Below are 14,826 nucleotides of genomic sequence, written 5' to 3'. Positions count from 1 at the left end.
TATATTTTTTCGGACGTTCAAGATATCATTTAGTAATCCGTAAATTAAGACAAATCTAACGAAATTGACGAGATTGTTCATAATTATACAACACCTTATGTGCAATAACACTGTACAATTTTCCTTTGAACATTTTTTTGGAAAACAGAATCGTAAATCCAAGGCAAACAAAGGTGAATTACGATGAAATACTTATAAAGAGACTGTCAAAAATGGGGAACGAAGAAACGTTAAAGATGATGTTGATAACCCATGATATAAAAATATTGTTCCGATGCGTGGATAACCCCTTTATCCAACATCAGTCTTTATCAATATTACTTTTACTGTTAAGTATGTTTTTTATGATATCCATTTGACTGGATTCTGTACTTATGTATCCCATCATACTTTGAACGACAAAATTATTTTATTTTATTAATATTACTTTTACTGTTAAGTCTGTTTTTTGTGATATCCATTTGAAGTGACTCTGTACTTATGTATTCCGTCATACTTTGAACGACAACTTTTTGTGCTTCTTTGTTACATTTGTTTGTGTTTATAGTGATTAAGATGATAACACAATGTTAACTGCTGTACCCCTATTTTTGACATTTTTACCTATTGTGGACACATCGATGTCAATATAATGGAATATGATGCGACTGTCATACAAGTGAGAGGTTTAACTAGCTTTAAAACCAGGTTTAATCCACCATTTTCTACATAAGAAAATGCCTTTACCAAGTCAGGAATATGACAGTTGTTATCCATTCGTTTGATGTGTTTGAATTTTTAATTTTGCCATTTGATTAGGGATTTCCGTTTAGAATTTTCCTCGGAGTTCTGCATTTTGTGATCTTACTTTTTATGTTTCTGAGTCGTTTGGTTACTGTCTCATTCACATATGTCACATTCACATATGTCACATTCACATATGTCAATTTCACATAAGTCACATTCACATATGTCTCATTCACATATGTCACATTCACATATGTCATATGTCCTTGGAGAAATGCATCATTGGTGTATTTTTTTTTAATTATTTGTGCGGACGTGAAATATTGATGGTTGGTTCCAAAAATAATCGTGCAGTTGTTAAAATACATTCAAATTTAGGAACAGACGAAAAAAAAAGATGTACATTAATGTCTACAGAAATTAACTGGAAGTGGGGCGGAGTTGCTGTTATTTCGGAGGATATAAACAGCAGAATACAAGTGACACATAAATATTCAAAAGTTGTTCTATTTTTCTAAACATTCGTATAGAATCGTTTTATTTCGATGACAGATTAAGATATAGGACATAGATAAATAATAAAATTAAAAGAATAATCTTTATTGTAAAAAGTAAAATTCCCACAGGTTAAAATGCAAAAATTATTAATACATAAAAAGCATAAAACACATGAAAAAAAGTTCTGAACGAGGCTAGTTAATAATATGCAAATGGGTTTCAAAAAGATGCTCTGAAATATATTATCAGTTTTAACCATCACAACACAACCGGCAAATAGAAGTTAACCAAGAACAACATGTCTTTAGCCTAAGCAAACTTTCTCTGAAATTTCATATATATAGGCGTCAGACCACCAATTCACTCCCTCTAATTTTAAACGTAAAAGTAGCCCTACTCTGACACAAAATAGTTCTTTTGATGTCATAGTTTACTTGAACTAACCAACAAATTTGCAGAAATGAAATGTTTAGTGAAAGAGTTGTTTTGTTGTCGCAAATTAAATTCAAGCAGTGATCATATTTAGATCATTTTGGGTCATAATTTACTAGTCTATATCTTATATTGAACTTTTAAGAAAGCATTGTAGTAATTCCATAAAATAAATAATAATTGATTAAGTTGAATTTGTATTTGGTAGATAACACACAAACAAATACAATCCATTTCGAATGACTCAATGAAAAAACAAATCTGAATTCGAATAAAATAATCAATTTTCATTTATGTTCGTTTCGTTTTTACGTAAAAAAAAACCAACCTTCCCGTCATTTATATTACAAAATTTCCTTCATTTATATTACAAACATGCACAATATTTTCTTGTTTGTTAAAATAAATTCCAAACAAGAACAGTTTTTCTTATTCGAATTTCTTATTTTTTTTATTTTCCATATTGAAATATTCATGGAACAAATGAATGTTCAAATGTTTTAAAAATGCGTAAAAAATAATATTCGAACAACATTAATGAAATATAAAAGCCGAGGAAAATTCAAGTTACATTTTCAAAAACAATTATAATTTTTCTGTAATTTGTTTTCAATTAAGTTAGATTGATAGTAAAGAAAACAAAAATAAATAAAAGATATTGTGAATGACTAAATACACAAACAGATCTGAGTCCGAATGAACTCATTGTCTTGACAGAATTATTTATGTTTATTTTCATTCTGTTTTACGTCAAAAAGCATCATCATCATTACAAACAAGCAGAATTTTATTTTTTTTGTCAAAATAAATTCCACACGGCTTGTTCAATCCATCTGATTTAGTAAGAAGTTCTCTATAATGTATACCATCATGAGAAATTACCACTACAGTGTTGGTGTAATAATTAGTCGCATAAACATTCCCCTCATCATCTTTTGTCACACGATGTAAATCTTGAAATTTATCCTGTTTAAACTTCCAAATTAGTTTTCCATCTAACGAGCAGCAGTATATTGATGTGTCGTCTAAACAGACAAACCTGTCTCTGTCTACTGTAAAGTCGAAGATAAGGCCTGAAGGTAAAGGTATAGTACGTATTACTTTACCTGCCAGGTCCATCACATGTATTATACTCCAATCAATAACAACGTACAGGTTATTATCATTATATGATATTCCGGAGCAGTAACCACTGGTGTTGATTGTACTGGTGACAGAACCTTTAGATATATTTATTATCAGTATGGTACTCTTACCTACACAGGATACTGCTACAGTATTAATATTTATCTCTGTTATATAATCTGGTCTATAGGACAGAGGAATGTGATGGATATCAGTACTGTCTGAATTACAAAAAATAAGTCGCTTATTACTACAGTCGGTAAACACTAATGTATTGCCGATTTTGATACAGCTCAGTATGGTCGGATTTTTATTCGATGACTTTTTTATATTTAACTGTTGACGCAAAGTGACACAAACAGGAATGTTGGTTTTGACGGAAGCTTGATCCTGAGCTTCTTCTTTATTTGGTTCATTTTCTGAAAATAAATAATGAAGTATCGAGTTGGTTATTACAACAATTGATTTCTTAATCTATAATTCAGTTTACCGCTAAAAGTGATTGAATGTTGTAATATTTCTTATGTTTTGCAAACTATATAATTATGTAATATTGAATTTTTCACGACCTCAAATTTTCTCTCAGATGTTAACGATTTATTTGAGTTTTTTTCCACTTGTACAAATCGAGCTTAGCATGATTCGACAACAGCATATAATCCATGGAAAATAGAAAAATTATAAATGACAGATTGAAAAACTTGTATGTGTAGAGCATACATCTAGTAATGTACTGGACAAACCAATGCAGATATTTGTTTGACCTACCGATTTAAAATCATTTGCAAAATAGAAAAAAATATGTAGGGATTTTTTTTCTGAATGAAGGTTTACAATTACGTGTCAAATATATCAGCGAGTTGCCATTTCACTTAGGTAAAATGTCAATGGATCAATATTTTTTTATCTTTCGATTGAATATCTGTATAAATGTTTGACCGCTTTTTAAATAAAGTTAAGATATAAAAAATCCACTGATAACTAAGAAATATATGAACGGGTTATAAATTTGTCCTGAAATATATTCATTGGCCGTGTTTTTCACAAAACTACAATATATAAGTGGGTTTTTTTGGAAACACCAGCTGCGCTGCACGTGTGTACCCCAGTGCCATGTTGATTCACTTTACAGAACTTGTTGTCTAAATGTATTCTTGATTTGTTCTCTTTTTGAAAATGATTGAAATATTTGCCACTGAACGTAAAGCATACCACAATTAATCAATTGATCTCTTATTAGCTAAACAGTCATAAAATATGTCTCGACGGATTGTGGTGGCCCATGTTTAGTTTTATTAAAAATATTCATCATGGATTAAACTGATTTTTTTTATGATTAGGGGACAAAATAATATTATAGTTATGCACATCTAAAGTACTTGGTGTCTTTTTGTTACAAAATTTCCTGGTTTTGAGAAAGTTTTGCAAGGGACCCCCCTACTACCCAGGATAGAGAAATGAGTAAAAAAGGGACTTCACGTAGTTTTGTGGGATGTATTTATACGCATCCACGTCAGATCAGAATAGGGCGTTGAATATGAATTAGGGTAATGACTCGCTTTCTACAGCTTTACATTACAACTTTTATGGGGTTCCCTATTCCTTAAGCAGAATGTTTAACCCCATGTAACATGTCTTCGATGTTTTAAGATGTCAAAATTCCCAATACCCCGTCCCTCATACAAGTCCAAGACTATTTAATTTGTTCCTAAATTGTGGTCTTTTTATTTAAACCACTCTATCGTTGTCGCCGATTATAATGTTATTTGGTAACTCAGAGATGAAATGCAATATAACAAAATTTAGATGAAAATGTTTTCTTTTGGTTTATATGCAAATTTTTGTTAAACCATGAAATCATATATCCCAAGTCCACTAAAATTGGTACCCACGAAAGTAAATAATCCACAGTATTCATTATTACTCCCCCCCAAAGGGTGACTGGGGAATAGACCGGCAGAAAACCCCTCGCCAAAGTAGGGCGTTAGTTTAGCTGTGCGGGATGTATCAAGTACGCAGCCACGTAAGGTCATAATGGAAACGTGAAATCCGATGCCTCGTTTAAAAAAAGTGCCAAGCTCTTTGCACGTTAAGAATCCTTGCAACAACTCTTTGAGCGGTCCAAAGGTGGGCTGTTGCAAGGCTAAATGTTTGTCCCTATCCAATATACCCTCATTTTCCCGTGGCAGTCCAAATTTATATCACAGGACCTCCCTAATGTATTTATTGTTAATTTGTTCTCGCCCTGAACATGAAGAAAATTATTGCAACCACAAATCATTCATAATGACTCAATCTTAAATTTTTAAGATAACATTTAGTTGAGGATTTATTTACATTTGTGTTGTACATCAGGAAGGCAAACAGGCTTTAACTGGTTTTTTTTGTGGCCATTAACACCAACAATAAATTTTCCTGAATAATGATACTAGTATGTATTATACGTCTAAAGCAAAATTGTTTAATCTGAACACATGTCTTTATGTCTGTCTGAGGTCACGAGCCTTAGCATGTTAGTCGTTGTTTATTGTCAATTTTCAATGTATTTTTTTTTTCATTGCGGGAATTTGTATAGGTTGCTGATATTTGATGGTCTTTGTTATTTTGGTGAAATTCTGAGACTTCATTCAGTAGAAGTTGGGGCTTCTGAAAGTGTTATATTATGAAAGCCGTACCCGTATTATTTCTAAGTAATATTGTTTGTCATTGGGTCGCTGTTTTATTGACAGATACACCACATATACTTAATTTGAAAAGAGTTAAATAAAAAATAATCCACTACACTAAACTTGTAATTTAAGTCTGCTATCTTAACAAGAACCACTAAGGGTGACTGGGGAAGAGATATATGGTCACTAAAGTCTTCTACCTACCGTCAGTACACCTTTTGGCAATGTGGAGCGTCATGTTGGCTATGTGTGATGTAAAAGTACGTAGCCATGCTCACTCAGAACTGAGACCTTAAATTTGATGTCTCATGTCGAGTGACTGCCATGCTTGGTCCATGTAAAAAACCTTTGCCAAAACTCTTTTAGGGGTCCGAAGGTGGCCTGCCTTACATTCCCTACCGTATCTTAATATACACACAGGACCTACCTATTGCATTTATTATTAAATTGTCGCGAAACATGCACGACATTTTAGCAACTGGACATTAAGCAACCAACAATCAACTTTGCCTGAGGAAGTTGCAATCTTTGTAATTTAGGAATCATCTCCTCTTCAGCTGGAAAAGTACACAGTACACTCTGCAACACTGATATCAACTCAGTGCAGGTCTTTACAAATTACTTGTGTCTGAAGTGCTTATCTTTCTATCCGTTCATGTTAACGCATATAACAAACGTACTAGTTACTAATAAATATATGTGGGATGTATAAATACGAATCCACGTCAGTTCATACGATGTCTTTTGAGGGAACCCCCAACTAACCACGATAGACAAATTGGTTGAAATCTCTCCGTTTAAGAACCAAGGTGTCGTTAAGGGTATTCACGTAGTTCTGTGGGATGTATAAGTACGCATCCACGTTAGATCGGAAGTGGGAACGCTGTATATGATGTAGGGTAGTGAAACGCTTTCTACAGCTGAATTTTTGGTCCTATGCTCTTCAACTTCGTAATTTATTTGGCCTTTTTAACTTTTTTGATTCGAGCGTCACTGATGAGTCTTTTGTAGACGAAACGCGCGTCTGGCGCAAATACTATTTCCAATCCTGGTATATATGATGAGTTTATTTACTACGTTTTGAGGGTTGCCTATCCGAAGCAAAATTGTTGACCCTATGTAACAAGTTTTTGTGTTTGGGGTTGTCATAATACCAAATACCCCGTCCTTCAGACCAGCCGAAGACTAATACATTTGTTCCCAAATTGTGTTCTATGTTTTTTTTTTTGATTAAATCAATCAGTCGTTGTCCCCGACTGTGATGTTATTTGGTAACTCTTAGATGCAATGCAATATAACAAGACTTTTAGATGAAGATGTTTTCTATTGGTTTATATGCAAATTTTGGTTAAACCTAGAAATCAAATATCCACAATAATTCGTTATGACTCCCCCAAAGAGTGTCCGGGGAATAGAAATATGGTCACCATTGGTCTTCCTGCGGCCAGCAGTAAAACCTTCGCCTAAGTTGGGAATCCGTTTGGCTCTGCGGGATGTATCAAGTACGCAGCCACGTCTGGACAGAATGGGGACGTTAAATCCGATGATTCGTTTAAAGAGAGTGATATGCTCATTGCACATTAAGAACCCATGCAGCAACTCTTTGAGTGGTCCGTATGTGGCCTGTTGAAATGCTCAATTTCTGCCCCTATCCAATATACCCTCATTTTCCAGTGGCAGTCCAAATTTACCCGACCTTCATCTAGGACGACCTCTATTACATGACTTACCTATTATATTTATTGTTAATTTGTTTTCGAGAAAATGTATGAAATTTTTGCCACTGGACGTTAAGAAACCACCAATCAACAATCCTTTATTATGACTCAATCTTTAATGTTCAAGATAAAATGTATTTGAGGTACAAATTACATAAAGTATATGAGGAATAACAGGACTTTCACTGTTTTGTCAGTTTTATTTGTGACCATTTAAACAAACAAAAAACTTTCCTTGATTGATTGATAGTTGGCTGCTTAACGTCCAGTGGCAAATATTTCATGCATATTCAGGACGAGAACAAATTTACAATAAGTACAATAGGTAGGTTCTGTAATAAAGGCGTTCGGGATTAAGGTCGGAGAAATTTAGACTGCCACAGGAAATGAGGGTATATTAGATAGGGACAAAAATTTAGCCTTGCAACAGGTCACCTACAGACCCTAAGCTTTCCTGAATAATGGTACTAGTATGATTTATAGGTCTAAAGCAAAACTGTTTAGTCAGAACACGTGTCTTTTTTGCCTGTCTGAGGTCATAAAACTTTGTTCAATTGTTGAAATTTAGAGACTATATTCACTCAAATTTTGGGCTTCTGAAAGTAATTTGATGAAAGCCGTACGCGTATTATAATAAGTAATATTTGTTTGTCTATAGGTAGCTGTTTATTGACAATTGCTTAAAGATAATCAGATAGTAATCCACTATACCAAACTTATCATTTAAGTCTTAACAAGAACCCCAAAGGTGACTGGGGAATAGAGATATGGTCATTAAGGTCTTCTACCTACCGGCAGTACAACCTTTACCAAAGTTGAGCGTGATGGCTTTGCGGGATGTACAAGTACGCAGCCACATCCAGTCAGGAAGAGGACGTTTAATCCGATACCTCATTTAGAGACTGCCATGCTCTTTGCACGGTAAGACCCCTTGCTAAAAATCTCTAAGGGGTCTAATCAACTATGCTAGAGGGAGTTGGAATCTTTATATTTTAAGGAAAAAAATGTTTTATAAATCATCTCGATACCGAAACACCTCCTCCTCAGCTGGGGAATTGCACAGTACTCTCTGTAATACTGGTATCAACCCACTGCAGATTATTTACACTTTACAAATTTCTTGTGTCTGAAGTTCTTATCTTTATTTCCTTTCATGATAAAGCATATAAAAAATGGACTGATAACTTAAGAAATATATGAAAGGGTTATAAATATGTTATAAAATAAATTGACGGGTCGTGATTTTCACATGACTTCAATATTTGAATTGGGGTGGTTTTGAAATACCAGCTTCGCTGCACGTCTGTACCCATAATCCCAATGTTGAGAACCCCCGTGGTCCTTACTACCTTAAACTTTGTTTAGCATATGTTGTTTTTGTAAAGAAAACATCCATCCGAATTTAAAGGGTCGTTATGAATAAAGTAGAAACACACCGGCAATGTTGGCTAGTAGAGCGGTTTTCTACAAGGGCATTTTAAATTGTCTCTTTACTTTACTGTACATGCATTTTAAATATATTCTTGATTTGTTCTCGTCTTAAAAAATAAATGAAATATTTGCCACTGAACGTAAAGCAAACAACAATAAATCAAATGATCTTTTGACCTTACCAGTCAGCAAACGTGTCTGCGGATTGTGGTGGCCGATGATTAGTTTCATTAAAATATTCTTTGTGAATAAAACCTATTTTTTGTTTATGATAGGGGGAAAATGAACGTTATAATTATGCACATCTTAGTACATGATGTCTTTCGAGGGAGCCCCTAACTAACCACGATTGAGAAATCGGTACAAATCTTTTTCTATTAAAGGGCTTAGATTTTGCCTCATGGTGCTTCACGTACTTCTGTTGGATGTATAAATACAAATCCCCGTCAGATCAGAATAAGGACGTTGAATATAATGTAGGATTGACACGCTTTCTACAGCTTTACATTACAATGTTTTTTGGGTTGTCTATCCGAAGCAAAATTGTTGACCCTATGCAACATGTCTTCCTTTTTGAGATCGAAGACTATTTAAGTTGTTCCAAAATTGTGCTCTTTGTGGTCTTTTTTTTTATTTAGATCAATCAATCGTTGTCGCCACCTTAAATATTATTTGGTAACTCATAGACTTTTAGATTAAGATTTTTTCTATTTGTTTATATGCAAATTTTGGTTAAACCACGAAATCAAATATCCTCAATCCACAAAAACAAACAATCCACAGTATTCATTATGACTCCCCCCAAGGGTGACCGGGAAAATTGAAATATGGCCACCATTGGTCATCCTCCGACCGGCAGTAAAATCCTCTCCAAAGTTGAGACGTCCGTTTGGCTGTGCGGGATGTATCAAGTACTCATCCACGTCCGATCAGAATGGGGACGTTAAATCCGATGCCTCGTGTAAAGAGAGTGCCACGCTCTTTGCACGTTAAGAACCCTTGCAACAACTCTTTGAGCGGTCCGTGGCCTGTAGGTGTAATACCACCATTGATTTTCCCCTATTAGTCTTTGTTAAATTTGCACTTTTAAAAAAATTGTGCAGAATTTATCTTTATTTCAAATAAAGAAATACTTGGCATGAGTAAAGTTTTATCCTGTCCAGTACTATAGAAAAAAATTCACATAACATTTCATTGCATATAAGAAAATAACCATCACTGGAAGTTTACCAATCAAATTTTCCCCCTTTTTTAACCTGTGTACAAGCTTTAGTAACCATGTAACCTCAAGTTTCCAAAATATTTTATAGAAACCCCAAATAAAAAAATAATAGTGCTTTGAAATACCCAAGATATATGTTTATGACCCAGAAATGTTTTACTGCAATGACATTTAGGATCAATTACCTACAACTGTCAAATTCAAGGGAATATTTTTTTTCGACCTATTTTCGTATGCAACCGGATGTGACGTACTATGATTTGGTGGTTTTACACCTAAAGAAGACTTTTTTGTTCAATAAACTGAATGTGACTTTTTTCCTTTGTAATACTGGTTATTTCAAGCATTACTGTCAAGTTTTGTCATAATCAGTTCAATAGTTTGAAAAAAATCTAGTATAATGTAAGACAACATCTACAGCGATTCGAGCAAAATTTCTTCGAAAAATCCAAACCAAGTCGCATCATGATAGAATATAGTGTGGACCAATAAATGGTCAAAAATTTATCTCATCTGCCTACAAACAGTTGAATATGATACAAAAGATGACTTTAGGATGATAAATGCTACTAATGGACCTCTTTGTCTTCTTTATAAGGTCTCTTTTGGTCCATTTATACCTCTCATTTCCTCAAAATTTCTACTTTTTAGGCCAATAAATAAAAATTTTGGGGTAACTTTCACTCATTTATGATAGAAATGTTATAATAAATGATTAATTGAAGTATTCAAGCTGAATGAACTATCCGTATAAAAGTTTACTGTCTCCAAGGAGGTTTCAATAAGTCCTTACGTAAAACTTAAATTAACGCCGCGTTCCAGAGAGGGACATAAAAAGCTTCTCTTTTGGTGAATAATTTGTTGTTACTGCTTTAAAAATAATTTCATTTACTTAAAACTATATATTTATTAAAGTATTTCTTAGGAAAATTTTTTTAGTATAGCAGAATATAAGAAATAAGGAGAAAAAGCTCCCCAAAACTCTAAGTATGGTTTGTTCTGTCAACTAATATTCATGGTAAAGTCCTATTTCAAGGAAATTTTCTCATAAAATGTGTTTTGGAGACTCAATCCACTCAGAATATTTCATTATTTGTAATATTTCACTTAAATAGCAAGAAATTTTAACACATGAGAGTACTCACAAGGTCAAAGGTGCATGTACAGCTTCCCATATTAGGTGTAATACCACCATTGATTTTCCCCTATTAGTCTTTGTTAAATTTGCACTTTTCAAAAAATTGTGCAGAATTTATCTTTATTTCAAATAAAGAAATACTTGGCATGAGTAAAGTTTTATCCTGTCCAGTACTATAGAAAAAATTTCACAATACATTTCATTGCATATAAGAAAATAACCATCACTGGAAGTTAACCAATCAAATTTTCCCCCTTTTTTAACCTGTGTACAAGCTTTAGTAACCATGTAACCTCAAGTTTCCAAAATATTTTATAGAAACCCCAAATAAAAAAATAATGGTGCTTTGAAATACCCAAGATATATGTTTATGACCCAGAAATGTTTTACTGCAATGACATTTAGGATCAATTACCTACAACTGTCAAATTCAAGGGAATATTTTTTTTCGACCTATTTTCGTATGCAACCGGATGTGACGTACTATGATTTGGTGGTATTACACCTGTAGCTAGGCTAAATTTCTGTCTCTATCCAATATACCTTTATTTTCCCGTGGCAATCCAATTTTCCCCGCCCTTCATCCCGGACGACCTCTATTACAGAACCTACTTATTGTATTTATTAATTTGTTCTCGTCCTGAACATGTATGAAATATTTGTCAATGGACGTTTAGCAACAATCAATCATGACTCGATCTTAAATTTTCAAGATTAAATTTATTTGAGGTACCAATTACATAAAGAAGAAAAGGAAATCACCGGACTTTCACCGTTATTGTCAGTTTTATTTGCATGATTGTGGCCATTCAAAGTAACAAGAAGTTTTCCTGAATAATGGTACTAGCATGTATTAATTATAGGTCTTAAAGCAAAATTGTTTAATCTGAACACATGTCTTTCTGCCTGTCTGAGGTTTATTGACAATTGCTTAAAGATAATCAGATAGTAATCCACTATACCAAACTTATCATTTAAGTCTTAACAAGAACCCCAAAGGTGACTGGGGAATAGAGATATGGTCACTAAGGTCTTCTACCTTCCGGCAGTACAACCCTTACATTACAATGTTTTTGGGGTTGCCTATCCGAAGCATAGTTGTTGATCCCATGTAACATGTCTTCGTTTTTGAGGTTTTCAACATCCCGAATACCCCGTCCTGCATACCAGTCGAAAGATTATTAAATTTGTTTTAAAATTGTGCTCTATGTTGTCCTTTTAATTAAATCAACTAGTTACTGTCGTCGACTGTAATGTTATTTTGTATCTCGTGGATGAAGTGCAATATAACCAGACATTTAAATGAAGGCGTCTTTAATTGTGGATTTCGAAGTATAAGGTGAAGCATGAACTTAATAAGTGTTTAAAAAATACGCGTTTTCTATTGGCTTATATGCAAATTTTGGTTAAATTACGAAATAAAATATCCTCAATCCACGAAAATTGGTACCCACGAAAATAAATAATCCACAGTTTTCATTGAAATGATACATGAAGATACATTTCTATCTCAATCGCTTCTAGAAGTTGAACTTGTTTTAATGTAACTAATATTTTTCCCGGTTTTAAAATGTTCAAAAGAAACGAACTCAATCTAAAATTTTGAAGTTTAATATATTTGAGGTATAAACTACATAAAAAGGAAGAAGACAAACAGGACTTTCACTGTTATTGTCAGTTTAATTTGTGACCATTTAAATCAACGATACGCTTTCTGGAAGAAAATAATGGTATGCACTATAGGACAAAAGCAAAATTGTTTAATCTGAACACATGTATTTGTGCCTGTCGGAGTCTTATCGGTCGTTTTTTTTTGTCAAATGTCATTGTATTGTTTTCATTTGGGGAGGACAAATACACATCTACTTAATTCATACTTATATTATTCATTTTAAATGGAGATAATCAGAAAGTTATCCACTATACCAAAATTATCATTTAAGTCTGCTGCCTTCATCTTAACAAGAAGCCCAAGGGTGACTGGGGAATAGAGATATGGTTACTAAGGTCTTCTTCCTACCGGCAGTACAACCCCACAATGTAGCGTCATGTTGGCTTTGGGGAATGTACAATTTCGCAGCCACGTCCAGTCAGGAAGATGACGTTTAATCCGATGCCTCATGTCTAGAGACTTCAATGCTCTCTGCACGTTAAGACCCCTTGCAAAAAATCTATAAAGGGATCGAAGGTGGCCTGTAGTAAGGCAAAATGTCTGTATCTAATATACACTCATTTCCCAGTGGCAGTCAACAATCCCCCGACCTACATCCCAAACGGCCTCTAATACAGGACCTACCGATTGTATTTATTTTTGAATTGGTGTACTGAACATGCATGACATATTTGCCACTGGACATTTTGCAAACAATAACCAATCAATACCAATCGTGTACAAGACTAGAATCCCGCTGTATGCATATATATATTTTACCGTTATGACTTTCGTATCCAATTACTTTACGATGAAGGCTTTTAGCGAGGTGGTATTACAAAAAAGTAAAAATAAGATATTTTCACATAATTGCTAAATCTTAGTTGTGTAAAATGTCTAACATTTATAATAGAATATGCTCTCGGACCAATTGCATAATCAACCTGTAACAGGTGTATACACAATTAAATTATATGTAACTTTTGTTAACTTGTTGGATTCCTCAATGTGAACCGTTTTGATATACACATTTCCAATCATTAAATAATAGAATTGACAAAATATGAAACTATGTCTATGTAAAACTCTTGAATTATTGTCAAAATGTAAAATAGACAGTCTTTTCAACAGAAATGGTTTAAGTTAGAGAATTAGTAGTGCATTCAACTACTTCTTATAAATTCTGTAATACTGTCATAATGGGCCAAATTTATTAGGTATGAGGGCAATCAATTAAAGTTGTTTTCAACTTGACTATTTTTCTGATTGCCATCTCAAAAAGAAAAAAATATCCTGGTCTAACTGGTACTTTAAAGTATTTCTGATTTTCTTATTAAGGATATCAAAAATTAAAAATTACCTGATCTGTCTGGTACATTTAAGTTAACACACAATTCTGCATGTTCTTTTGTATCAATATCCGCTTCTGATAGCATCGTAGACATAAGTTTGTTAATTTCGGAACGAAGTTCATGAACATTACATAGGACCTGCTTTGCTATTTCTGCATACATGTTGAGGTCATCGATGGAAATAGCTTTAATTCGGATATTCATGTCTGGTGTTCCGGTTAATCTGAATTCATCTATAGCTTCAAAAACTTTTGTTTTATCCCATGAAGTCGGAATGTCAAGTTGCATGAAAACCGGTATAAGGATTCTCTTGTTGTCTGAAACATCAGAATAAAAACTAATCAATAATTTTCTATATATCGTGTTGATTTACAAAGATCACAAGACATTGACAGAATCTAATAGAATATTTGATATTCATAGTGTAGCACTTAATTCGAAATAATACATAATTTAAAATATTGAAATAAAATATTCTTCGTTAGAATGCATACCTTCCGTTACTAGTTCAGTATCATCAAATATTTCCACATTCTCCTCACTACCAAATATGTTGACCATTACATTTATCTTGTTAACTATACTATGAAGAGTTTCTTAAAAAAAAAGGTAATTATGATATTCAATAATAACGCGGTTGGTGTTTTGGTATTTACGCGTTCAAAATGCCGAAACAATACAGCAATGACAAATGAATATATGATAATATTCATGTCAATTGAAGAGGCTGCCTACTGGTCTGGCGATATCCTCAGAGACTAAACGTCCTACAGCAGTGGCATCATCACAGTGGTTGCAAAAACTCACCAAAGATACCAGGCTTATAATTGTGTTCGCTAGACGCGCATTTCCTGTCATCAAATT

General features: G+C 33.5%; 1 protein-coding gene across 1 annotated transcript; it reads right to left on the bottom strand.

Moving 5' to 3' along the window:
• Positions 1-301: 301 nt before the first annotated feature.
• On the bottom strand, positions 302-14,595 carry LOC127713885 (uncharacterized). Its single transcript, XM_052219847.1, has 4 exons — positions 14,457-14,595; positions 13,971-14,279; positions 2,696-3,200; positions 302-326 (listed from the first exon to the last, which is right to left on the bottom strand). Exons 1-4 carry the CDS (start codon positions 14,521-14,523, stop codon positions 302-304), a joined length of 906 nt encoding a protein of 301 aa, XP_052075807.1. The 5' UTR covers positions 14,524-14,595.
• Between the last annotated feature and the right edge of the window lie 231 nt (positions 14,596-14,826).

The sequence above is a fragment of the Mytilus californianus genome, unplaced genomic scaffold, assembly GCF_021869535.1.
Source record: "Mytilus californianus isolate M0D057914Y unplaced genomic scaffold, xbMytCali1.0.p SCAF_85, whole genome shotgun sequence".
Classification (NCBI taxonomy): domain Eukaryota; kingdom Metazoa; phylum Mollusca; class Bivalvia; order Mytilida; family Mytilidae; genus Mytilus; species Mytilus californianus.
The sequence above is the reverse complement of the archived record's forward strand: the minus strand, read 5'-3'. Positions and strand labels throughout refer to the sequence as shown.